Source organism: Ursus americanus, chromosome 21, assembly GCF_024610735.1.
Source record: "Ursus americanus isolate L20-20 chromosome 21, mUrsAme1.1.p, whole genome shotgun sequence".
Taxonomy (NCBI): Eukaryota; Metazoa; Chordata; class Mammalia; order Carnivora; family Ursidae; genus Ursus; species Ursus americanus.
The window spans coordinates 48,803,111-48,828,378 of NC_142147.1; the positions used below are offsets into that span (position 1 = coordinate 48,803,111).

Genomic DNA, 25,268 nt, shown 5'->3' on the forward strand with positions numbered 1-25,268 from the left:
TCTTACTCCAAAGGGTTTATTGAGACAAGTTTCACATCCAAGTCCAGGGCAGAGGGGATGGGGGCTTATAAACAGGAACCTGGAAGGGGGCCCAAGGGCTCAGGGTGGAACCCAAAAAACAGAGTGAAATAAATAGAGGAAGAGAGTGGAGGGTCAGGAGAGGAGACACAGACTATCACACAGTGATAACGACATGGGGGGGGGGCGGAAGGGGCTCCATTAACATCCCATTTATTTATACAGATATACAGGGAGTTGTGGGGGACCCGGTGGGACCCCCTCCAGCTTCCATGCCCCAGGGAGGGGCAAGAGAAGGCCATCTCTCCCCACAGGTGACCCCGTGGGGGCTGGGGGGCTGCCCCTGGAGGAGTGCTGGGAGCAGTGGGGGAGGTAGGGGTGGGCGCCTCCCCCGAGGGCATCACCTATTCCCCAGGCAGTTACTGGCCCTGGAGGTGCTGGGTAGTGTCTGGAAAGCTGTGTGGAGGGAACTGGAGGACAGGGTGGGGAACTGGGCGTACTTCTGGGGTGGGCCAGGACAGGCAGCACCCCCTGAGGACCGCCCAGGGTCCAGCTGGCTCCATGGCTTCCTGGGGGACCCAGAGCAGGGGCGCCTGGGGCTCCTCCCAGCACAGCTCCCACTCAGGTCTGGGAAATTGGAGAAGAGGGGTCGGGGGTTCAAAGAGAGAACCTGGCACCTTCTGGCGTCTTGGAAAAGCTGATCCCCAAGGACACCCAGCCCCGGTTGTGCTGCATCCGGGAAGGCAGCTCAGATACCAGGACTGCGTGTCAGGGGACAGAAAGGAAACTCCCCGAGGCCACCCCGGAGAGTGATTCCTGAACGAGGCTGCTCCCCAGGCTGGATGCTCCGGGAAGGACAGGCCGTGGGGGACGGCCTCCTGGGGAAAGGGCCGTTAGCACCACCAGGTTCCCAGGCAGGTGGGAAGAGGCCGGGCCTCCAGGCCTGCAGACTGAGGCTGGGAGTCACCTGAGGTAGACAGAAGGGAAGGGAGACGGGAGCATGACACCCCAGGTACAAGAGCTCAGGCCGCCTCAGCCCCCTCTCTCGAAGCCCAGGGGCTACCTTGATGTTCTCACGAGGTGCCTCGGCTACCACCCTGGGATGGCCTCTAGAAGGGCCAGGCAAAGGGACACCTCTGAGGTCCCGTTCAGGGTAAGGAGGCACGGGGTTTCTGCCCTCCCAGACCAAGCCTCCCTCCGTCCAGCCTCTCACCTCAGTGCCACCTGCCCGGCCCCGCTCCCCAGCCGGTGTGGCGGCCAGGGCAGGGCCAGGTGGGCATCATACGAAGACCTTGGCCAGGGCGTCGGCGCCAGCGCTGGCGATGAGGGCCTTGCTGGGGTGGCACGCCACGGCGTGGATAGCCTCCTCATGCTTCTTGCGGTGGGCCGTGATCTCCTGCACGCACGTCTTGTTGTCCAGGCTCCACAGACGCAGGGAACAGTCGTGGCCTGTGTGGGTGTGGGAGCAGAAAGGGCTGTCCCGCAGCATGTACCCCGGCTCCTCTGAACCTCACCCTTGGGACTGGGTGAGGCCTCCAGCCTCTTCTCCACCCACCTCGGCCCAGCCATCTTTTGACGCCCAGCCTGCCATCCATCCATCTAGCTAGCGAGTATTCACTGGGCACCTGTGTACTGGGCCCTGGGGTCACGGTGAACATACTAGGCCGACCTCCCCGCCCCGGGGCTGCTGACATTCCAGCGTGGCAGAGAGAAAACAAGAACGCAGAATGAATCATGCCAGGGGGTCAGCAGCACTGTGAGCACAAGCTGGTCAGCGAGAGGACAGAATGGCCAAGGGAGGGGCGGTCAGGAGGAAGAGCCTGGCAGGCAGCAGGGTGGGCCAAGGGAAGGTTCTGAGGACTGGCAGCAGCAGCCTGAGCAGGGGCATGGGGAGGGGAGGAGAGGTCAGACAGCGGGGAGCAGACAGGGCTGGGCCCTGAGGCAGCCTATGGAGCTGGCCTGACCCCTGTGTTAGAAGGATCACGCTGGGGCGCCTGGGTGGCACAGCGGTTAAGCGTCTGCCTTCGGCTCAGGGCGTGATCCCGGCGTTATGGGATCGAGCCCCACATCAGGCTCCTCCGCTATGAGCCTGCTTCTTCCTCTCCCACTCCCCCTGCTTGTGTTCCCTCTCTCGCTGGCTGTCTCTGTCTCTGTCAAATAAATAAATAAAATCTTAAAAAAAAAAAAAAAAAAAAAAAGAAGGATCACGCTGGCTGTGGCGGAGGCCGGATCTACTTGTCCCTCACAGGGGCACCTGGGTCCTGTGCCAAAGCCTCTCTGCCCCGGACTTGATCCCACGGACCACCCCCTCTACCGTCATCCTTGGAGACAGCTGCTGCTCTCACGGGCAGACGGAGAACAGACCACGATGGGTCCCCACGCTGTGTGCTCGCTTGCTCGTCACCTCCCACAAGCTCTGACGGCGGGGAGCAGAGGCCCGTGGCCTCCCTGATGAGCCGTGCACAGCCTTCACCTCCCTGGGCAGCTACAGCCCCCTCTCCGTCAGCCCACGTCCGCCCCCATCCTTCGGAGGCCCAGCCGCGCAGCAGGAGCGGGGCTTCAGCGCCCTCATCCAGAGAGCACGTGCTGCCGAATGCTCCAGATCTTGTGGGGACTGAGACTCAGACAGACCCCAACTTCACTCCTGCAACCACGCACTTCGCTGTGACCAAAGTACGTCACTTCTCTGAGCCTGTTCCCGCGTCTGCACGGTGGGCCGCACCCAGGAGGGTTATCTGGATGAACCACGACGTAGGCCAACGCCTGCCGGGGGCTCTGCGTGCCCCTGCTCCCCCGCCTCAGGGAGCCCCGGAGCACTCCCTCGTGACCAGTGCCCCCATCTCCTCCTCTTCCGCTGCCACACACCCTTGCTCCTTAGGAGCCCAGAGGGTCCCGACTTACTGCCCGACATCAGGAACACGCCATTGGGGTCCACGGCGAGGCAGGTGACCGCGTCCAGGTGGGCAACCATGGAGTGCACAGATTTCCCTGAGGGGACAGAGGGCGGGTGGCAGGTTACTTTCCCTCGCCGCCTTGCCTGGGAAGGTGAAGGCCCAGACGGGATGCTGAGAGCCCGCCACGCGGGCACCGGGAGCTCTGCCATCTGGGCAGCCCCCCGATGAGCACGAGTAAGCGGGGGCCGGGAAGGCGGGGCCTCACCTGTCCGGCTGTCCAGGAAGCGGATGCCTCGGTCGTCGTGGGCGGTGATGGTGAGGGGCTGGTTCGGGTGACTCACCACCTGGTTGATCTGGGTTGGGCCTGGAAGGCAAGGAGGGAAGGGACATGGGGGAAATCAGGGAGACCAGGACAAAGACAAGAGGAGAATGACGGTCCCACAGCCCTGCCCCCTGCCCAGCTGTCCAGGAGGACTGGGCACCGAGGCCTCTCCTGCTTGGGGTCACGGTGCTTCATCTGGAAGACAGGCACCATGCCCTGCCGGGGGGGGGCAGAGGTCAGGGAACAGCCACCCACATGGGCCATCCACTCTGCTGACAGGCCTGATGGCTGAGTCCCTGATGATCTCTCTTCCCTCAGCCTTCGCGAGAGCCCCACGCTAGCCACAAGGGTGGCAGCTGGGACTTTTATCTCCTTCCCACCCAGAGCCCCTGAGGGGGGCAGGGGAAGATGACTTCTGCTCACTGGTCAGATCACCAAAGCCACAGGAGGGACTGGAGCCTTGGAGGCACTAGGATACCAGCCCTGGACCCCAGTGCCTCCCTCTTACCGCTGCTCCCCCGGGATTCCAGCGAGAGGAGGGCACTGCCAGCCTCCAGGTCATACAAGACGGTGTCACCGGAGCGGAAGGAAGCCACAATGTGGGCAGGCTCGGTGCTGGTGAAGGCCACTGAGGTGGGGATCCCATGATCTGAGGGCAGAGGGAGGGAAGACTGCTGAACAGACCTGGTCCTGCCCTGGGGCTGTGGGACGGGATTTGGGAAGCCTGGGCCCTCATGAGGAGTCATGCTCCCGTTGGGGCCTCCAGCTCTACACAACTCCTCCGTGAGCTGTCGGTGTCCCTCCCAGCCCCGTTCCCCCACTCACCGCTGGCTGTGAGGAAGGTACAGAGGCAGGCTGGGCTGCTGCTGGGGTCCCAGATACGGATGGTGCCATCGGCAGAGCAGGAGGCCAGGCGCTGGGAGGCAGGACTGAAGGCTAGGCCCCACACGGCGTCCCCGTGGCCCTCCAGGACATGGCTCAGCACGCTCGGGTCTGGACACACCGAAGGGAGGAAATGGGCTACGTCAGGGCCGAGAGCACCAACTCTGCTGAGACCCAGGCGGCCGGGCTGGGGCCGCCCGCTCACCCAGCTTCAGACCCAGCTTCCTCACGGCCTCCAAGCTTCACCCCTGCAGCCTGCCTCAGCTGGCTGCTCACGCTCTGACCACGGACACTTCTGGCAAGATTTTAGGGCTCTGGAGGCAACACAGAATGGAAGCTTCAGAGGGCAGGGACCCACCCCCCCGTTCGTTGCCCATCCCACGATAGCGCCTGGCACAAAGCAGACGCTTGGTACATGATTTTCAGGACTTAGTTAAGGGGAGAAGGAACAATGGTGGCTCTGCGGCCCCAAGACCCTTTGCAGCCTGGGCCCTGTGGGTCGGGTCGGCCCAGCCGTGCTCCTTGCAGCCTTTCCGGCCCTGGGCACAAGCCCTGCATCCCCGGTCACTCAAGTCCACACAGGCTGCTCCGGTCAGGCCCTGCTGACGCCCAGTGTGTGGCGGCTTGCGTGGCCCAGAGCACACACTACCTGGGACTGACCCTTGACCTTTTACAAGGCGGGACCATTCTTGGGAAAACAGTGTGTGTTCCTCAAGGGAAGACACAGACCTCTGGACTCTGCCGTGACAAAAAGCTGCAGAGCCGTGCGTGTCGTCAGGGGACTTAACAAGAGGCGTCAGCAGGTAGGGGATGGACACTGAACAGAAGTGACGGTAGGGTCGCTTCTCCACTAACGGTTAAAGGCGCACCAAGGATCAAGTGCAGAACTCCCTGCAACCTGGCCCAACTAACCACTCCCCTCTCCCCTGCTCTACTTCTCCTCGCAGCCTCCCTGCACGCAGCTCCCCGGAAGGCACTGCCAGGGCCCGCCGTGCCTCTGCACAGGCCGGTCCAAGGCCCCAGTGCTGATTGAGTCAGCAGACCCACCAGCTCCTCTGGGAGGCAGTCCCCCAACGCCACCTCTCTCCGGCCTCAGCCTGTCCGCCCCCGTCCCATGCTGAACATGCCACTCCCTGCTCCCCCGGGCCGGGGGCGCACCGTCAGGCACCGGCGGGGGCTGAAGGAATGCGGAGACTCCCACGGACACGGTGGGGGGAGGGAGCTATCCTCACCATAACCGTCATAGGGGTCCATGTTGAGGTCGGGAATCTTCCAGCTGTGGATGCGGGCGTCTGCCCCGCCACTGTAACAGCATTCACTGTTGCTGCCCATGGCTACTGCCAACACAGGGCCCCTGCAGGACGCACAGAAAAACTCAATCTCGCCCCTCCCTAGGCCCCCTCCACGGGACCTTCAAGTCCTCTCCTAGATTTTTCAAGGATGGCCAGAAGGAATTCCGCATCTGGGGCTCTGGCTGCGCCACCCAGGCCTGCCTTCCCCTGACTCCCCGCGCCCGTTTCCTCCTCCGAAGGCTGGGCTGAGAACCAGCTATGGGGGCGCTGGATCTGCGGAGCACCGGGAGCAAGGGGGTGCGTGTGCAGGGGCCACTCTCCCCTCGGGGGCACCTCCCTACCTGTGAGCCCGGAAGGCGTGGATAGGCTCCACATCTAGCGCGGCATTCCTGGGGGGGGGGGAGCCCAATGTCACCGAGAGCCCCCAGATGCGCCTCCCAACCCCCGACCCTGGGGCTGCTGCGCTCACTTCTTGGCTGTGACAGCCTTCTGCAGGTTCCAGAGCTTGAGCGTGCCGTCCTCAGAGGCGGTGAGCAAGGCAGACTGGCTGTGGTGGAAAGCCAGGGAGCGCACGCCATCGTAGTGTGAGCGGAGAGTGAATTTGGGGTTCCACGTCTTCTTAAAGGCATCTTTGCTGTCAGAGAGCTGGGGTGGGGGGAGCGGCCTCAGTGTCCCCGCAGTCCCACAGATGCTGACTGGCATCCAGGATGTCAGGTCACTCAGACCGACGTAGAGCCCCCGCACCCTGGCCTCCAGCCCCAGGCGCTCTGCCCGCGGCACCCTGCGCTCGCTCAGCGAGTCCTACAGTGTGCAGGGACTAGCTGCGTTCCGGGCCGGCAGTTCAGAGGGGGCCTGGGGAAGACGGTCAGACCACCCCACAGTGTACAGGACTGGGAACTCCGAGCAGTGCTAGCAATTAAACATGGACCGGGAAGAGGTACCCAGCAGCCTGACCGCCTCTGTAGCAGTCGGCTAGGCTTTCCGGAGGCGACGCCAAAGCAGCAGGACTTAACCAGATCAGGGAGGGGACTGAGGAAGGACACTGCATGTGCAAAGTCCCTGCGGCTGCCGGAACGGATCCAGAGCCTGAGAGGAGGCCCAAGTTACTAAAAGCAAGGGAGAGAGCGGCAGGAGCTGAGGCCGCAGCCTCGTTCGGAAACTTGCATCTCACCCTGAGTCAAACAGGGAGCCCTGGAAGGGTTCAGAGCAGGGAACAGACGTGCACTGGGGAAGATGCAGGTGGCTGCAGAGAGGCTAAGGGGTCAGGAGAGAAGCCTCTCAGGGAAAGAGGAGGGCACACAAGAGCACACGCTGGGGAGTGGAAATGGGGACAGGTACACAGAGTGGGGAAACACTGGGAGGAGAATCAGCAGGCCGCTCAGGGGGGTCCCAGAGACGCTGCCCATGCCCTGGTGGACGGTGGTGGTGCTCTCTGTGGGGGACCCCGGGGCAGGAAGCTGGCAAAGATGATGAGCAGACTGTCAGGCAAGACTCAGTGTCCTGCCCAAACATGGGGTTCACACCTGACCAAGCCCTTCATATGAGCTCTATCCCCCACGGTCCCCACCTCCACCATCACCACTGCCCTAGCTCTTTAGGGCCAGAGGCTCTGCCACTGTGCGGTTACCCCCTCATGGGCACACCCCCCCTACTCAAAACCTCCACCCTGGCCCCCCTTCCTGGCATCCCACGCAGTGCCCCCCAACCTTGCTGGGGTTACCAATCACTTAAGATCCAGCTAAAAGCCGTGGTGGCTGTCCTGCCACGGGAAATGCACGCACGCACACATACACACACACCCCTAATTCAGAGACTAGCAGATGGCCAGAGGCCCCTCCGCGGATATTGGGCTCTGAACACTTGGTCCTGACGTCTCCTTCCACCCTGGCCCATCTGCCCACCAGCCCCACTCGCGCATGCTTTTTTGGTTTCTGGCTGCAAAGGTCAGCTCAATGCCCATCTCCTGCAAAGATTATCTTTGCCGCGCTATGGCGACCCACAGCCCCCTTCCTCGGATGCTGTGCCCCCATGCCCTGCACCCAGCCCGGGGTGGGGGGCCTGGACTCGAGAGGCACACGAGCCAGGAATGGAAGGGAGCATCACCTGCAGGAGCGGTCAGCAGCTGCACCCCAGCCTTCCAGGCCCCGTACCTCAGTAGCCCCCCAAGCCCCACGCCCCCAGCCATGTCTGCACCCCTCTGTAAACCAGGGTGAGCTGCTGGCTGACCTCACAGCACCCTCCCACTGGGGAGCTGAGCGCAAGCAGGGCACCCAGGCAGAGCTCAGTGAAAGCAGGCATGCTGTGGGATGCCCAGTGGGGGCCCGCCGGGGGTGCGGCACCCCAAGAACTTACATCACAGCTGAGGTCGTTGTCGTTGGTGACGGTGAGATCTGCCAAGTCCCCCAGGCTCACCTCCCCGCCCCCGATAGTGTCCATGATGAAAACGTCTGAGGAGAAGCCAAAGGAACCTGGTAGGGGTAGGGGAGGGAGGGGGCAGAGAGGGGCAGGGAGAGAGAGAGAAAGACAGAGAGAGGCAGAGAGGGAGATAAGGAGTCAGAAAAAGAGACAGGGAGAGGACAAGATCAAGAATCACAGCTGGAAAGAAAGAGACAGGGAGAGACAGACAGGGCAGGACAGACAAGAAGAGAGGGAGACAGACAGACAGACGAACTTTTGCGACAGGGAGGCTGCAGACTAGAGGCCAGGCTCTGACCCTGAGGACACAGAAGCCCTGGGCTTAGCTCTGCAGCCCCCCTCTGCTGTGGGCCCCCGGGGACCAGGCCAGGGCGGAGGGGCCTCTTACCTTCGTGTGGCCGGGGCTGGGGTGTGCCAGGAGGGGGACCAGTCACTTTAGGGGGCAGCCCGTCCACATCCCGGAGGTCGGCCAAAATGCCCTGGAGTTTGACCCGCCGGCTTTCTGGGGGGACAAAAGCGCAGGGCTGGAGTTGCCCACCAGGTCCACACCCAGCCACTAGCAGCCCCTCCTGCAAATGTGGGGCGGCCAGGAAGTGCTGGCCCCAGAGAGCAGGGCTCAAGGTGGGAGTGGGGGGTGGGCAGAGGAGACAGACTGAGCAGGGACCCTTTGTGGTCCCAGTCCGGCAGGGGCCTCAGTCCCTGGCCACCCTACGTGACGGCTGAGGGCCTCGCCGCTCGGAGTCACGGAACGGGAGGAAGACGCGCCACTGCCCTGCCTGCCTCTTCCCACCGGGCCCTCATCCTGCTCCTCCCCGCAGGCCACCGAGAACGAGCCGCCCTCACGGAGGGCTGGAGGCCCTGCTCCAGGAAGAGCTGGGCCTGCCGCATCCCCGCAGGGATTTTCCAGGGAAAGGGTGAGGGCCCAGCCACCATGGTGTGTGCGTCCTGCTCTCCCGGGCCACCCTCCTCGCAGGAAGCGTATCCGTCCGGCGGAGACCCTGGGGCAGGAAGCAGCTGTCGGAGGCTGCGTGTGCCCCTACCTCGCCCGGTGAGGAAGGCTGGCCGGGAAACCCTCCGCTTACCCAGCTCATGGTGGGTCCCCTCTCCGGTGCACCGTCGAGGGTCCGGGGAGCCCTCCCCCTCCTCTCCTGAGCCCAAGAAATCGAACTCATTGATGGCATCCTCGGAGTCATCCTCCTCGTCCTCGTCCTCCATCCCGGGCACCAGGGCCTTGGAGGGCAGCTGGGTATGCAGAAAGCCAGACAGGTCAGGAGGCTCCGGGCCGGAGCCCAAGCCCACCAGGGCTCCAGGGCAGAGAAGCCAAGGTTCCCGGCCTCCGCCTCACCCTCCTTTCGGCCATCTGCACCAGCCCCACTTCCCTCCCCTCAGTGCCCTTCCCCTGCACCCCCCTCAGCACACTCTGGCAGCTGTGCTCCCCCTGCTGGCAGTCTTCAGAGGCTGCTCCTTACTAGGGCCGGGCGCTGCCAGCTCCCCAAACCCCCGCGGAGGGCTTTGCACGCCTCCTCCCCTCACCGCCCCTCACCGCCGTCTCTACCTCCACCTGTGATTCCCTCCCAAAAAGCCCCCGCTCTTCCTGCTCCCTCCCCTCCCGCCACCCCCACCCCCACCCCCACCCCTCAGCACAGGTACTTCTCAGGGAAGAAAAGTCAATACAGCCTGTTTCGGGGCAGAGAAGAAAGATATGTGTGCAACTGTGTGTACGGAGGCGCACAAGTCAAGTGGGAACGTCTAGACGCCCGGGGAGAAGGGTGGCGCCAGCACACTAGGCAGGCGTCCCACGACTTCACCAGCTTGCGGCGCTGACCACGAGCAGACAGGCGGAGCAGTGGAGCCCCTCACCTCACGTCCCCATTCCGAGCCGTCCCGGATACACTGAGACGGCTCTGGACGAGAGCCTACCAGGCATCCTCCGAGTCTTCGTAGAGCTTTCTTGGTTGCTTCAAGCTTTGCTTTTTTATACGACAAGCGGGCGCTACTTTTAGAATGAGGGAAAACTGCACCGTTCCTCCATCCTGAGAAGCAGGACGCTGGGGCAGGTGGGCGCTGGCGGTCCTCACCGTCAGTCTTAAAGCAGGCCTAGGAACCAACCCTCTGGTGTTCCTCGGTGCGTGCGCTTGGACCCCCGCCCAGACTTGGGGTTTCAGAGCAGCATGGCACCTGCATTTCCCCACACGGATGCCTTCCACACACAGCCTCTACAATGACGTCTTACACGTGATGTCACTACATCACACGCAAAGGGCCATCCAAGGGCTGTGTGCCCGGAACCTCAAAGGCCGCAGAAAACGGCTTAAGGGAGCCCCAGAATTTTCACTAACAGTTTTGATCGCTGCCTTCTGCTTTAAGTGCTGGCTTAAGAACATACCCCACCCCAGCACTGGGGCTCTAACTACCACCGCCTCAAACACCACCTCTTCCGGGGAAGCTTCTCCCTCCTAAGTGTTCCCTGACTGGACCAAGTCCTGGGCACCCCCGGGGCCAGCCTCAGTTGGACCACAAGCTCCTCGAGGGTGCGGCTGACCCTCCCACAGGCTCAGCACTCCAAGCCGGGACTGGAGTCAAAACTGCTCAGGCATCCGGGAGCGGCCAGCCTCTGGCCTGTGTGGGAGGACCAGAGAGAAAGGACATGGTGACCTCCCCTCCCTTCCCTGTGGAAGACCCAGGGTCCAGGTTAAGCCAGCATGCCCAGAGAGGCAATGGGGGCGCCGGGGCTCTAGAGGAGCGTGGCAGCATAACAGGCGTCCTCCAGGGTCCGCAAGAGAGGGTTCCCAATTCTGTTCTGCCCGCTGTGCCCGGCACTGCTCACCGTGCCACCACCGAGCACTCAGTGTGGCCAGCCACAGCGTAGCCAAGGGCTTTCTGTGCGTGAGTTCATGTTAATTAAATCCTCAACAACCCAGCGGCAGGGACTCTAAAACTGCAGCTAAGACAGCATCACGTGCCCGTAGGCACACGGCCAGGCCAGCAGCCACTCTGGGAGTCTCGGAGGTCTTTGGAATCAGCCTGGTCATTGCAGAGCTGCAGGGTGAGAGAGCAGGCCTGGGGAGGCTCGAGACCCCTGCACAAGGAGCCACCCACAGGGCCCACGGGACAAGCGCGGTGACACATACACAAAGGCCTGAGGGAGTACGGAAAGTCAGCCATGATCTCCGCTGGGAGGAGCAGAGAGGAGCGGGCAGGCTTCCCAGAGGAGGATGAGGTAAGAGCTGAGAAAGGAGTGAAAATCCCAACAGGGGCGGGAGAGAGCAGGAACAGGGGTAGGAGGCCCCAGACTCAGCACCATCCTGACTTTCCTGTAACCCAGCTCTAGTGTGCTGGCTCTTGCGCATGCCCTGCGAACCCACGCCAGGCGGGACCCTGTACTGAGCCACACCAGGGACACTGCAGACAGAGGTGGCCCCACATAGCCATGGGGACATGAGGCAGGGAGGACCGGGAGTGGTCCAGGTCCAGATGGCTCCAACCCTGACGGGGGAAGGGGAGGAAGGGCTGGTGAGAGGTCAGAGAGGGCTGCCTGGAGGAGGGGTGCTAAGGTGAGGCTGAAAGAGGCACGGAGGGGTTCTGATGGGAAGGCCACACACAAGCCCCTCTGCATGGGCACGCCGCTGGCCACAAGCTCCCCCAAGCCAGGGACTGGACCTCTGTCTCCGCGTCGTTGCTCCTGGCACAGGGCTAGGCCCACAAAGGCCCAAACTGATGTTTACCGGCCAGGGGGCCCAGACCATGCCTGAGGTTAGTGCCGCTGAAAAGGCAGCAGCACGGTGGCTTGAAAAGTTGAGGAGCAGGGGTGAAGTGGGGTGGGAGCCATTACTGTGAAGCCAAGCTGAGATCTGGACTCCACCCTGCAAGCAATGCCCCTGGGCTTAGGTCCTGACACAAGAACAGACGGGACACTCGCACCTACAAAGTCCCCCGCGGGATCCCCAACCCGGCCCCAGGCTGAGCCTGGGGTCCCGCCACATCTACTCTGGCTGCTGGGGAGAGAAGAGCAAGGAAACCCCCATAGTCCCTGCCTGGCAGAGCTCACAATCTATTGGGGGAAAAGACAGAAAGCCACAGCCACACGAAAAATATCTCGGTGCGACAGTGACGAGGCTAGCCTGCGGGAGAGCACACTGCGAGAGGGCCGCGCATGGCTGGCCCTGTCTGGAGAGTTCAGGCCTCTCAGGAACGTGTGCGAGCGGAAGGGGGGCTGGGAGAAGACAGGGGTGGGGGTGAAGAGGCGGGCTGTGACACAGCACTGAGGCTGCAGCTTGGCCGGAGAAGAGACAGGGACCCTGGGAAGGAACAGGGTCAGGCCACACACAGACTGGGCCATAAAGGGAGCCCCGAGAGCACCCACAGGGGCACTGGGCTGCCAGGCCGCAAAGCGGGCGCCCCCCTGCAGGGGGAGGGGGAAGCACACCTTCACACGCTGCTTCTTGTGCTGCACGCTGTCCAGCTCATCGTCCTCGTCGCTGTCCTCGTCCTCGCAGTTCTGCAGGAAGGGGATCTGCTCCAGCACCGAGCCACTCAGGCGCTCTTTGCCATCTTTGCCTGCCGCGTTCCTGCCCACAACAGGGGGGCAGAGGGGGCATCAGTCCCGCCAGGCGACAAAGCTCAGATGGGAGGGCGCCGAGGTGCCGTGGCCAGAGCCTGGACCCCGCTCTCAAGAGGGATGAGCTCACTGTGACCCCACAGGAGCCTCAACCCCTCTCACATAGGGGGCTCCAATCCCAGCCTCCGCCTGACTTGCTCACCACGACCCGACCACCCTGGCTTGGACAGCACAGCCAGCCCATCCTTCCTGAGCTCTGAGCCCCCGAGCAAGAGGCCCTGCCCTGACCACACATCTGTCCGCACGTGCTGAGTCAGGACAGCTGGCCAAGAAAGCGCCACTGACTCAGCAGCCCCCTTTCCCACGGTCCGGGCGAACCCCGGGCACAGGTCAGGCCGGGCAGACACGCCCGGCGGGAAAGAGGAACCGGTCCCTACTGCCAGCCTCGCCGTCAATGAGCCTGTCCCCTCCTGCCTGACAGATGGCCTCCTGTTTCCACTCCTGGCCGACTGTCTAATGCCTCCGGCTGGATGACCAGTTTTAACAAGGATGTATCTGCCAAACCCAAGTCCCGGGTAGAAAAGCAGGTGGAGTTCAAAGTCTGGATAAATGCAAACATCCTCCTTTCTTACCCCTAGGCCAATGCTCTAGAGGGTTCTTGCCAACTGCCCGGGTATATGGTTACTACTCGGAGGACGGGTCTCTCCAGTGCTCCCTCCCCAGCCGCCGTGTGCACAGCCTCCCAGAGAGCACTTCTGCGCTCGGCAGCCCGCGCGGCTGCCCAGCACCACTCACCACTCAGGTCTCCCCCCACAGCCCTGGCCACACCCGCTCAGCCTCCTTTGCCGCTGCCTCCAGCTTTCAAACCCCGCCTGCGTGCTGGTGAACCCGAGGCGAGTTCGGAGGGCAGCGCCCCCCGGCCGAGCTCCAGGCTGGCTACTCATCCCCGTCCGGGGGGCGACCTGGCACCACGAATTCCACCGGCCCTCGACGGACCCCTGGAAGTTCCTTCCACTCCTCGTCCTCCCCACTGCAGTCAATGCCACTCCCGTTGCTTGGACCAAACCCCAGAGCCACCCCCAGGTCCTTCCTCTCCCCCCCATCCACTTCTTTAAAAAGCCAACCTGCGAAGAGCCTGGCTGCTCACATCCACCACGTCTCGTCTGGACGGTGCAGGAGGCCCCCAGCCACTCTCCTGCTCCCACTTCGGCCCCGCGGCCCCTCCTCCTCAAAGCAGACCAGCACACTGGATTGTGTCACACCCCTGCTCGAAACCACGGGCTTCCCACAACTGGCGGAGTAGGCTCCAAACTCCCTATCGTGGCCGCTACGGCCCCATTTGATCTGACTCCCGAGATTTCAACCTCACCACAGACCACAAGCCCATGTGCGCACTCGCCGCAGCCACGCTGGCCTCGCTGCAGGTTCCTGAACGTGCCGAGCGGAACCCCGACGATCGCCATTCCCTCTGCCTACAACATTCTCCTTCTAGTACTCGTGTGGCTTACTCTGCCACTTCCTGCGGTTCTCCACCCAGATGTCACCCCCATGAGGAGGGCCCCCCCCCGCCCATTTCCCAATCTTTCTTTCTTCCCACCTTTCTCTGCAGCAAATGTTAAATTACTGACGCTGACGAGTAACAACTACTGAGGGAGTAAGGAAGGAAGCACGAAGAACTCCCCGGGACGGTGGCCGTGTGTTTCACTCCCCACTGGGCCCTGGTCCGCCACCGGGGTCGGCCTCTAGTACGTGCTCCGTGTGCTGAGCAGCGTTAAGGCCTGAGCCTCGGGAGGGGGGCTGGGCTGGGCGTGAGCTGTGGCACGAATCGGCGCGAACACGATGCCACGGGACAGGATGTGCAGGGGGGCCCAGAACAGGCTCCAGGGATCCCACAGTGAAGGGACCGAGGGCTCTGGAACAAACCAGCCCACAGTACACTCCAGGAAGGAAGTGGCCACCGGGGCACCGGGGAGCACTGCTGACTTTTGTGACACTGGTCTTCACCGGGAGGAGACACAGAGGACCAGACCTATCAGGGCTCACCAAGGGCTCACCTCTTGATCTGCTCTTCGATCTGTTTCACCAGCAGCGACTCACCGCCGCTGAGCCCCCCGGGGCCTGGCGTGGCCCTGGGGCCTCCTTCGCTGGGCTCCACGGCCCCGTTGAGCTCCAACGAGCGGCCCAGGAGGGAGCGCACGCGTTTGGACCGCATGTCCAGGATGGTGTCCGTGTAGCCCACCTCTTCCAGGTACCTGCAGGGAGACAGAACCAGCAGGGCTCAGGCGTCTCCTGGCTTCTTTCTATCCGATGGGGGCTGATGCAAACGGGGACAGGCTTTTTGGAGAAGCAACCGAAAACTACACGCCTGTATTTTAAATAAGCACACGCTGGGCCCTGCTGCGTCACTTTCGAGTCTATTTCCAGGGGAAGCCTTTACATACAGGCCCAATGTGGTCACACAGATGCTAGCGGGGATGCCGTGCAGGAGAGCCAAAACGTGAGGCCACGCCACACGCCCCCCAGGGATGACTGTGGCTGCAAATGACGGACGGGGACACGAGGCAGAAAATAAAGGACGCAGAGGGCCGAGACGGCCACAATAAGCAGCTTAACGAAAACCATAAGTTATGTGAGCCACACGATTCATGTGTTTAAAAAAAAGAAGAAGAAGAAGAAAGAGCTAACGTGCGTGCAAGCACGGGCCACAAACATATTTGAAGCATGCCCCCACGAGGCCTGGAGAGACACATACTCGATGCACCAGCAGCGACCCTGGACCTTCGGAACAAGGGATCAGAGACGTAAGAGCAACCTTTACAGCTCACTCTACTCACTTCTACAAATGAGTGTTTATTACTTCCGCAATTTAAAAAAATGGAAGCTAGCTGAGACTGGTCTAAAAGTTACAAATAGGGGGAAAAATCAATTGTGGGTATCTGTGGATATCTGGTCCTCTGGAGGCTCCTCCAGGAGCCTTTTACATTCACCGCGACCTGGTCCCTTCGGGACCCCCAAGTCCGCCCCTTGCACGCTGGGGCACACCTGTCTCCCCTGCTGTCTGACCCGCTTGCCTGCCTGCCTGCCTGCCTGCGGCCGAGGCCACCTCCCCACCCGAGAAGAGGCAGGCGAGCACGGTGGTGGTGCTCTGGGAGCCGAGTGCCCGAGCTCACATCTCAAACCCCCCACTTAACACAGCTGGGTCATCTTCCGCCAGCCCACACACGCCCTCCCCACCTTTCTGGGTGGGGGGATACTGGCAGTTTACCGCATGGGAACTGACACCAGGCATCAGTGTGTGTAAAACGTTCAGCACAGTGCCAGGCACATAATGGGCCCCTGGCACGTGTCACCTGCTGGAATCGTTTTGTCGTCGCTGCTGGCACACACCGTAAGCCTGCAAGCCTCCCGACGCTCGGCTTAAGGAAACCAGGGATACGGACAAATATCTCCCTGATGCTTGTCACACCACAGAACCATCTTTGATGACATGTGCAAGTGACCGGCTATGGAAAGTGATGGTAACCCACGTGACAGACGATCACACGGCTCTTAAAACAATGCAACCTAACTAAATCATATGGAAGGACGTCTACAACGCTTAGCAAAAACAATGCAGCAGAAAACACAGAATCACACGCCTACTAAGACACACACAGAGCCCCACCGGAGTCGCCAAAACACGAGATTCCTTGGGTGGTGGAATTATGAGTGATTGTGTGTGTGTGTGTGTGTGTGTGTGTTTCCCTGTATTTCTTGAGTTTTCTAAAACACAGTAATCTCTTTAATAGTAAAACATAACATTACCCTTTTTACTCTTTAAAGTGAGTGAAGTCCCTCTTCGGGAGCAGAGGCCCCCACATGCTGCCTGCAGCAAGTCTTCCCTCCCTCCCAGGCTGCGTTGCCCCCCCCCCAGCGTCACCAGCAGGGATCCCAAGAGTCCAGCATCCCACCCCCAGGGGGGGACAGGAAGAGCTGTGGAGTCTTCAGGCTTATCTCCCGAGCCAAACGTGTCCGTCTCCCCACTCCAGCCCTGCACCCCTGCCCGCACACTCACTGTCGGAGAAGCTGCCGCCCCTCCTTCCACACCAGCGGGCTGTTCTCCAGGGTGACCGACTCCACGGGGCCATTGGAGACTGGAGAGTGGAGACAAAGGAGGCAGGCTGTCTAGAGCAGTGCCATGGACCCATCACCTCCTCCACCTTCCTCCCCCTCAAACCCGCCTCAGTCACAACTGGTCACGGTTACACATCCTGCCGAGTCCCTTCGTGAGGGCATCTGAAACCTACCCTCACCCCTCCACGCCCTCTACTTTCCTGAGGTCACTCCCCAAACCACCCCCAGACCTTCAGACTCCCACCTACTTATGTCACTTTGCCACACAGGAAGCCGGCCCCGTCCTGCGCGAGCACGCACAGTGGACTCTATACTTCGAGTCCGGCTCTGGCGCTCACCAGCTGTGTGACCTCGAGCAGGTCGGTTTACCTCTCTGAGCCTCAGCTTCCTCTTCCAAGAAAGTCAGTTAATAGCACCTAGCTTTTGGGATTCTCGTGAGGACTGAATGAGATCGTCTGCTTATTTTATTCACCAACTACTTACCGGGCATCTACTAGGCACCTGGCTGGGTGCCCGGGCTACAAAGACCCCTGCCCTCGTGGGACTCCCGTTCTGATGGGAGGGGTCTGACGTAAGGAACAACATCACGAAGGTCTTGATGGGTCACCCGGGCCCTCACTTCCACTGTTCCAGTCACTCCCGGTAACTCCCCATCCCCTCACATACCAGCCCTTTCACGTCGCCACGCTTCCATTCACGGGACCCTCACCTTGGAACACCTGCCCTGCCTACTTGCTGGTGAACAGAGCCCTCTTCCAAGGAGCTTAGAGTATTAGGGACAGTGTCCGTCTGCGTCACAGAGGGACAGCAGGCAGGACTGGCCTTCTTCACCACGATCCAGCCCCCTCACCACTCGGGGGTCCTGCAGAGCAGTCCGTGAAGGGGGCACTGAGAGTGAAGTTCAAGCCCTCCGTAGCCGCGCCCCCCCCCCCAAGTCTGCCTGCTGTGGAGCAAAGTAAGAAAGAGGTGGCCCAACTCCGCACAACTCTACCACGCTGAGCTGTCTGGGGTGGTGCGCAAGTTGGGCGGATCTGGGGGTGGGCACCTTGTTCTGCTGGTTCTGATTTCTTCTCCCCTGGGTTCAGGTCCGTCCCAAACTTCAATTTATGGTATTTGGCCCTAGAAGAGCAAATGATTAATAGACGACAGATGCAGAGAAATAGACAGGGCCAGCGCTCACCTCAGGCATCCCAGATCCCAGGCCTCCCGCAGTCCTCTCCCCCACCGCTGAAGCTGAGCCCCACCCCTCACTCCCCCTTTAGGAAGCGGCCCTGGTGGAAGAGGCACCACACACGGCATTATGAAGAACCCACTCTTTGGAGTCAGGCAGACTGGGGTGCTACCCCAGCTCTGGGAGTCCCTGAAAGCCCTCCCCCTCTGGAAGTCTCACCCGTACCCGTGAAGTGACTGGAAGGGGTCAATGAGGCAACGAGCATACAGGGGGGCCAACAACATTATGAACACTGCTACTAGCGCTGACCCTGAACTCCACCTTCCATGTCTTGTTCTGTCTCCCTGCGCTAGAATCACACAGTATTGGGTGACGGAGAAGAGGACGCCGGGTGCCAAACCTCCCTGGGCTGGGAGGCACTGCGGCCGGCCTCCTGACCCTCCCGTGCGGGCCTGACTTCTCAGAAAGCAGGACCCGGGACAGCAGGGCTCACCTTTCCTGCTTCAGCGCATATTCCAACATCTTGATCCGTCGCACCAGGTCTGTCTTGAGATTCTCTTGCCCCTTCCTTTCTCCCTGGAGGAAAGCCACCTGAGCCTGGGGGAACAGAAGGGAACAGGAAGACAGCAGGGCTCAGGCTCAGTGGTGTGTCCCTCACTCCTGCGAGGACAATCAGCTCCAGCCCCACCCCCACAAAGACATGCAGCAGCCACTTCTTCAGGCGTGAAGACCCTGAGCCAGGGTTCAATGGAGCAGTGACAGGGCATGCTGGATCTGTTTCCAGAGTCCCCTGCCGTGTGACCCACCATGAAAGAGCTGAGGAGGAGTCCTTAACCCTTGAAATTAAAATGGGTAACTTGGCCCCTGCCTCTTGGGGAGAAGTCAGATCAGGGAGGAAGGTGGGGGGGGGGGTAGGCACGAAGAGCCCCAGGCTCCTTCTCCCCCACCCTAAGGCAGGTGCTGTCCCCTAGGTTGCTGGTGGAGGTGGTGTCTCACTATTTCTACCAGAGCATCTGTCTCTGGGAGGCGTAGGAAGCTACTTTGGGAGCTTAGGGACAAGAGTGGGTGGCTCAGCTCAGCTCCCGCTCCAATGCAAAAGCTTTACCACCCAACCCCCACCGCGGGGACCAAGCGTCCCGCTGGAGTCTGCCCAGGGTGAGCGAGACATGCCACAGACATGACCCAGGGCCCCTGCCAACCACTTCACACCGTCTGCTGGCATGGGCTACCCCAGTCTGCTCTGGTCTGTCAACAGGTCTTTTGGAGACACTGGGCCAACGGCCTTCGAGGCAGGATCCTGGCCCCTGACCATGTTCCAGAAGTCCTGTGCCAAAGCCCTGAGAGCAGGGCTCAACCCTGGCTTCTCCCCAAGTGCTCCACTGTTACAGGCTGGGACAGCCTGAGCTCCAGGCCGGGCTCGGCCACTTACTTGCTGCATGATCTTAGGCAGGTCATCGGCCTTCTCTGAGCCTCCATTTCCCCTTCTAGAAAATGGGGCTCACGAGAGTGCCTGCCCCTCATGTGTTAAGTTCTTCTCAGTCCGAGGCCTAGCACAGAAGAAGGGCTAATAAATGCCAGCTCCTACCTCTTATTATTTTTATTCTCCCTGTCCGTTCTTCCATAACGTTGAAACAGGCCCAGTTCTTTAAGACCCACGCCCCATGAAGCAGAGATGTCCGTGGCTTACAGGCCTCCTGCCCCCACAGGCAGCTGCAGCTTCCTGGAGCCAATCCCCAAACATCACGTGCTGTTGGAGAACGTCAATGACTCCACCAGAAGCCCCGGGCCTGGCCGCCTTTTCCAGGCTGTGCCCATTCTCAAAGCCCGGATCCAGGACTGTAAGTTCTTGGCAGCCTCTCAGATGCCCACCCGCACTGCTCTCCCTCTCCTTTAGGCTCAAAGGGCCTGGAGGACCTACCTGCCCCGGGCACTTGGGAGTGTGGCACAGCTCTGCACCCGCAAGCCCACTATCGCCTCGGTCCTGCTCCAGGGACCAGGTCTCTCCCTCCAGTGAGCTGAGACTAAGCATGTGCTGATGATGCCTGGCTCTGGCCGGGAACCGGGGAAACGGGCACTTCTATACCTCTGGTGGGGTCATACATCGATGCACCCTTCCTGGAGGGCAATTCGGCCATATCTATCAAAATGTGAAATGCACACTCCCTTTGTCCTGACAGGTCCACTTCTGGGGATGTAGCCCACAGGCGTAACTGCAATGTAGGCTGCCTTCGAGAAAATAAAAAGGAGTATACGTGCGTTGATGTAAGACAAAGGTATCATGCATTCATTCGTTTACGACACCGATGTTTACTGAGGCCCAACTGTGTACCATGTACAGCTGCAGACAGAGGATGCAGCACTGAACAAGATGGGGGACATGTTCCAGAAGGGGGTGTGGGACAAATATGAACAGGTCACTATATGTCACCAGGTATGCTGTGGTGGGGGGGGGGGCATCTGCCTGTTGAGGGAATAGGACTTTTCCCCCCTTCTGAACACTCTCTTCTCTCAACACTGTAAATCAACACATATGCGCATAAATACCTAAGGCCAGACAGGCAGAGTCACACGTGGTCACCACCTCAGCAGTCTGAATTTCTGTCCTTTGTGTATGATCTCAATCACCCAAATCTACCCTGTCCGGTCACTTTAGAAGGTGGGGGGAGAGGTGGAGAAGAAAAGGTCAATCGCCGACCCCAAGCGCCAAGTCACTAGCTCCTCACTGTCCTCCCTACCCTCTGGGGCTTCCGTAGTGAGCCTTCTACTTCCCAGGCTGGTACAGCCTGCTGAACATCCGCGTTCATTCGACATCCGGCAACTGGTGACCGCCTAGACAGCCAGGTCCTGCGTGAGGCGCCTGCGAGTAATGGAGAAGACGAGTGGTTCCTGGCCCACGGAGCTCTCAGCCAGCGCAGGAGACAGGCAGGAGCATCGACACCCAACATATGATGGGACTAGGCACGGTGAGGAAGTAAAGGATGTTACCGGAGGAGGGACACCCAACCCGCTCCTGGAGGTAAGAAGCACCGTTCGGCCAAAACCTGAAGGCTGTTAGAAGTTGGCCAGGGGAGTGGCGTGTGCTGCTGGCCGAGGACACAGACAAGAGCTGCATGGCAGGCTTACGGAACGCTAAGAAGGCCAGTACAGCCACATGAGAATGTGTAACAGGGTTAGTGAGGAAAGGCAGAGAGGCTTGTAGGCCTGAGAAAGGACCGCAGACCAAGTTAGAGTCTGAAGGTTGTCCTAAGAGCACAGGGGAAGCCACGGGAGGCTTTTAAGCAAAAGAGATGTAATCAGTGCATGTTACCGAGACAATTCCAGCTATACTGCAGAGAACTGACGGCTAGGGGTTTGGGGGCGGGGGCATGCCCGCGAAGCTAAAGGCCAGTCACAGGAGGCAGTCCCAGAAATCTCAGGGAGAAATGACGGTGGCCTGGACTAGGAAGGGGGGCTGGGTTAGTGGATTTGCAGTAATAAGGAGGCAGGACTGATAACACAGGTGACTCAGTCTGTGGGGAGAAGAAAAGGAAGTCAATGGGGCGCCTGGGTGGCACAGCGGTTAAGTGTCTGCCTTCCGCTCAGGGCGTGATCCTGGCGATCTGGGATCGAGCCCCACATCAGGCTCCTCCGCTGGAACCCTGCTTCTTCCTCTTCCACCCCCCCCACTTCTGTTCCCTCTCTCGCTGGCTGTCTCTCTCTCTGTAAAATAAATAAATAAAATCTAAAAAAAAAAAAAAAAGAAAGAAAGAAAGAAAGAAAGAAAGAAAAGTCAAGAACATACCAGGCCCTCACACTTGCTCAGAAAGAAAGAAAGAAAGAAAGAAAAGTCAAGAACATATCAGGCCCTCACACTTGCTCAGCCTGGCCAAATATCTCCTTGCTCTCACCACAGCAAGCCCCATCTCTCTTCTCCTAATTATGGTGCGAGAACCTGACATGGCCCACTCTGCTCTGTTGTCCCCTTCCCAGCTTCCCTGGCAAAGAAGGGAGAAGAGAGAACCAGAAAAATGTGGTTGAAGTGAACCAACTCAGTGGAATCCCACTGAAAGGGGAAGTGTTGGCGGCCAGTTCCTCCTACGGCCGAAAATGCCAGCAGCCAGCACCGCCTGATCTGTGAGTGCCGTGGCGGGCGGACAGGTGAGCCCAGGAGCTGGAAGTTCTCTACCCACCATAACCACCCACTGCCACTCGCCCTGGCCAGACTGTTAGAACACCCCCCCCCCCGCCAGAACCGTGCCCAGGCCTCTCTGCGGCTGTTCCCTCTCTCCAGCCAGGCGGCACTGGAAAGGCTTCCCGAGGAGCCTCCCAGGAGCTGATGGATGCTGCTCTGTACCCTGCGGCTGACCTTTCTGTCCCAGCCCCCAGTCCTGTGTATCTCCCTCCTGGACCACCTGGCCCTGTATCTCCGACACTTTTCCTTCCCTTCCCGGCAGGGATGCCTCCCCACTGGACCCCCACTGGAGGTGGGGAGGGGCCAGTTCTACACCTTCTCTGCTGTCACCACGCTCCTCACATCTCCCTATCGCTGCTCCTCCACGAGTGTCCAGTTGAGAATCCCCCGACAGGTTCCTCCTGTCTTCGGGGAGCTCCCCTCCCCAGAAGTGCCGCAGATCTATAAACTATGCAGGGTTTGCACGTGACCTTTTGTGCTTATCCCGTGTTGATTTACCTTAAATGCACCACACGTGTATCTTTAAAATCGGAAATATTTATGACCTTAACTCACATTCTCATTAAAATAGGTTATGCTTTCTTACATTCAAACGATCATGGTGCTTCCGGCAGAGCCACACACGCAAGCAACCCCACCTGGGTGTGAGTGTGCGCAGTTCTCTGCAGGCTCTTGTGCAAACGGGCCTCCTCTGTTAGCCTGGAAGTTTCTGAAGGGCAGAAACCACACTGCCTGCTTCTTGGAATCCCCCACCTGACAAAGTCCCGCTTGTTGTCAGATGGCATCTACGCCACCTCCCTGCTCCGATCTCTGGGTACCTCTTGGCAGGACCTCATGAGGGGCTGCCTTTCCGACCGTCCCCCACACGTCCTCACTGAGAACACTGACTGCACGGCGGCTCCTGCGCCTGGAGCAGAGGTACTCGCGATTTGGAGGAAAGGTATTCAGGGTTCCTCACAAAGGTCTGCCACGGGCCAGGCCTTCAAGGATCTCACAAGAGAAGTCACACCTCTGTTAAGAGGTAAGTGTCCAAGCAAAGGTGTGTAAAATGAGGTGCCGCTGAAGGGAGTGCGTGGAACCGTGGGGGCAGCTTGAACTGGTCACCGTTTCATAAACATAGCTGTTCTACGATTCCCCCCAGCTATTCCGCTTTCTACTCACTTGGGAATATAAAGATATTCACTGCAGCCATTTCTGATGGGGGGGGGGACTGGAAAGAAGCTAAAAGTCTGTCAACAAGGGTCAACTAAAGGAGCTACGGTATCAACATCCAGTGGAATGTAGTTATCAGAAGTAGTCCGCAAGTTCTCCGCACTGACAGGAAAGGAACAACGAGACACGGGTATGTGAAAAGTCGCAAAATGATTTGTATGTGACCTCATGTTTTATACACACAGAGTTGAACTGCTTCTCTAACAAGAACAGTTGCAGAGAAGAGGAGGGAAGGGGGGAGGGCTCTCCCTTTTCACTCATACACACACTTCTGAGACCTCTGCGTTTTCACTAATGTGACAGAACAAAAGGAAGCAGAGGTACACAGTAAGTGGTGCTGCAGCCTAGACATGGGAGAGCCTAACCAGGGGCTCTCCACACACTCCTCTCCAACTCCAAGAAGGGCCACTAGGTGAGGGCATAAACACCGCTTTTCTCTTGTCAGTCTCAAAGACGAGAAGGTGGTACGGGTATGGTGGGCGCTGTAGGTGCACTGGCGGGAAGTCCCCCAGACCAAGATTCAATCCCAGGTCTGCTTATGACTGCTTGGATGATCCCGAGGAGGCCACTGGGCTTCAGTGGAACATTCTCTTCATCTGTACTGGGCAGCAGAGAGGTACAGAGCATGGGTTCTTAAAAGCCCACAGACCAGCCCGGCCACCCACAGGCTGTGATCCTAGATCAATCACGGACTGTCCCTCCCTCAGAGCCTCCCTTTCCTCTTTGGATTCTTTTCTCAAAAAGCAAGGGGGTGGGGGAATAGGATCACTCACCCTCCCAGAATGTTCCAAGGCTTAAATGATACCAAGTATCCAAAGTGCTATGTACAGTGCCTGGCACCTCATATGTGCTCAATAAACAGCAGCTGCTGTCATTACTGCTGAGTGAGAGCAATGACACCTGCCCGGTCTCCATAATGGGGTATTGAGATCTAGCGAGATGGATGCTGGGAAAGAGCTCCAGAAACAGAGCTGAACACAAAAGTGAGGGGTGCTTACATAAGGATTCCTCTCCCACCTCAATGCCAAGCCTCAGCTACCACACAGCTCAGATCCCTACGTGGTGGTGGTGGTGGGGGTGTTGCAGAATGCTCTCTTCATTCAGCCTCTGGACAAAATTCTAATTGGTTATTTATTTGGGGTCCCCATATCAACTAGACAGGAAACCGTGAACCAGAAGGGGAAAATTGAACTGGCAGAAGTAGATACTGGCTTCTGCTAATTATACCCCAGCCCAGGAACCCTCGAGAATCCTCGAGGCCCATCCCTGGGTCCCTTCCAAACCTCACAGCTCTGATGCTCCATCCTCCAGACACCCCACAAACAGACCCACACTTCTCAAGGTCACGAAACCCAGTCCAACTCCTCGGGCTCTAACAGACATCATCCCAGGGCACACTCCTCTCCCAAGCTACTCCACAAACCATGGGGTCCTTTCCCAGAAACTTCCACAAACGCATCTCCCAGAGGCCTTCTGAAATGCTTCTTCAACGCTGTCTGGCTGCTCTGCAAAATCTCCCCGCCACCCTCCAGGTACCCCCCCCCCCAAGTCCTCCTGTCTCCATCCCAGGTCCCCTTATCTCTACCACGTTGGACGCCACCGCACTCCAGTCCAGGGTTCTCCAACTGACATCCCATACACACGTCCCATCTCAAGGCCAATGCCCGCCCCCGGCCCCCCCGCACTCCTCCACACCCCTCAAACTGGAGTTTCCGCTCTGCATCTCTTCCATACAGGCTCCCAGACCAAGTCCTGGCCCTGTTCATGCTTCCACTCCCGGGACCCCACCCTACACTCGATAGCCACACATGCCGGGCTCCCCAAAGTTTCCTCCTTAGAGGGGAGGGCACACATCTTCCTCCTGGGACCCCCCGAGGCCTTCTTCTCATCCCGAGTCCTCATATAGCCATCTTTCAGTTCCCTCTACCCGCCTCCCCCATCCAAACGCTCCGAAACACACCCGGTCCCAGGCTCCGTGACTTCCTCTCTCCACTCAGACCAGTTCCCCGCTCGACTCGCTCTCGCCCTCGGCAGCTCCCAAGTTCCCCCGACGCCCCCTCTCTCCCACCCGAAGCCCATCAGGTTCCACCTCCAACCCTCACCTGGTCAGGGACGGGGGTGGGAGCCCGGCGGCACCTTTCGGGCTTTTGCTCACTCCCAACAACAAGACCCCCCCCCAACTCCTCCTACCACCCTTTGCTGAGTGCTCTTGGGCTCCCC

General features: G+C 59.8%; 1 protein-coding gene across 3 annotated transcripts in view; it reads right to left on the bottom strand.

Moving 5' to 3' along the window:
* The window catches only part of STRN4 (striatin 4), a 25,915-nt gene continuing 647 nt past the window's right edge, over nucleotides 1-25,268 (bottom strand). Inside the window, exons 2-19 of one of the 3 annotated variants that reach the window (XM_045776286.2) lie at nucleotides 19,095-19,212; nucleotides 18,159-18,262; nucleotides 17,540-17,613; nucleotides 16,436-16,514; nucleotides 14,436-14,633; nucleotides 12,250-12,391; nucleotides 8,906-9,065; nucleotides 8,212-8,325; nucleotides 7,761-7,876; nucleotides 5,878-6,053; nucleotides 5,750-5,797; nucleotides 5,349-5,470; nucleotides 4,060-4,227; nucleotides 3,743-3,883; nucleotides 3,178-3,276; nucleotides 2,920-3,006; nucleotides 1,232-1,467; nucleotides 1-985 (exon numbers count right to left, since the gene is read on the bottom strand). In XM_045776286.2, the coding sequence (XP_045632242.2) occupies nucleotides 1,298-1,467; nucleotides 2,920-3,006; nucleotides 3,178-3,276; nucleotides 3,743-3,883; nucleotides 4,060-4,227; nucleotides 5,349-5,470; nucleotides 5,750-5,797; nucleotides 5,878-6,053; nucleotides 7,761-7,876; nucleotides 8,212-8,325; nucleotides 8,906-9,065; nucleotides 12,250-12,391; nucleotides 14,436-14,633; nucleotides 16,436-16,514; nucleotides 17,540-17,613; nucleotides 18,159-18,262; nucleotides 19,095-19,103 (2,007 nt within the window). In that variant the 5' untranslated portion in view covers nucleotides 19,104-19,212 and the 3' untranslated portion in view covers nucleotides 1-985; nucleotides 1,232-1,297. The remainder of the gene's footprint in view (nucleotides 986-1,231; nucleotides 1,468-2,919; nucleotides 3,007-3,177; nucleotides 3,277-3,742; nucleotides 3,884-4,059; nucleotides 4,228-5,348; nucleotides 5,471-5,749; nucleotides 5,798-5,877; nucleotides 6,054-7,760; nucleotides 7,877-8,211; nucleotides 8,326-8,905; nucleotides 9,066-12,249; nucleotides 12,392-14,435; nucleotides 14,634-16,435; nucleotides 16,515-17,539; nucleotides 17,614-18,158; nucleotides 18,263-19,094; nucleotides 19,213-25,268) is intronic. The other 2 variants (XM_045776285.2, XM_045776284.2) reach the window with 2 other exon arrangements.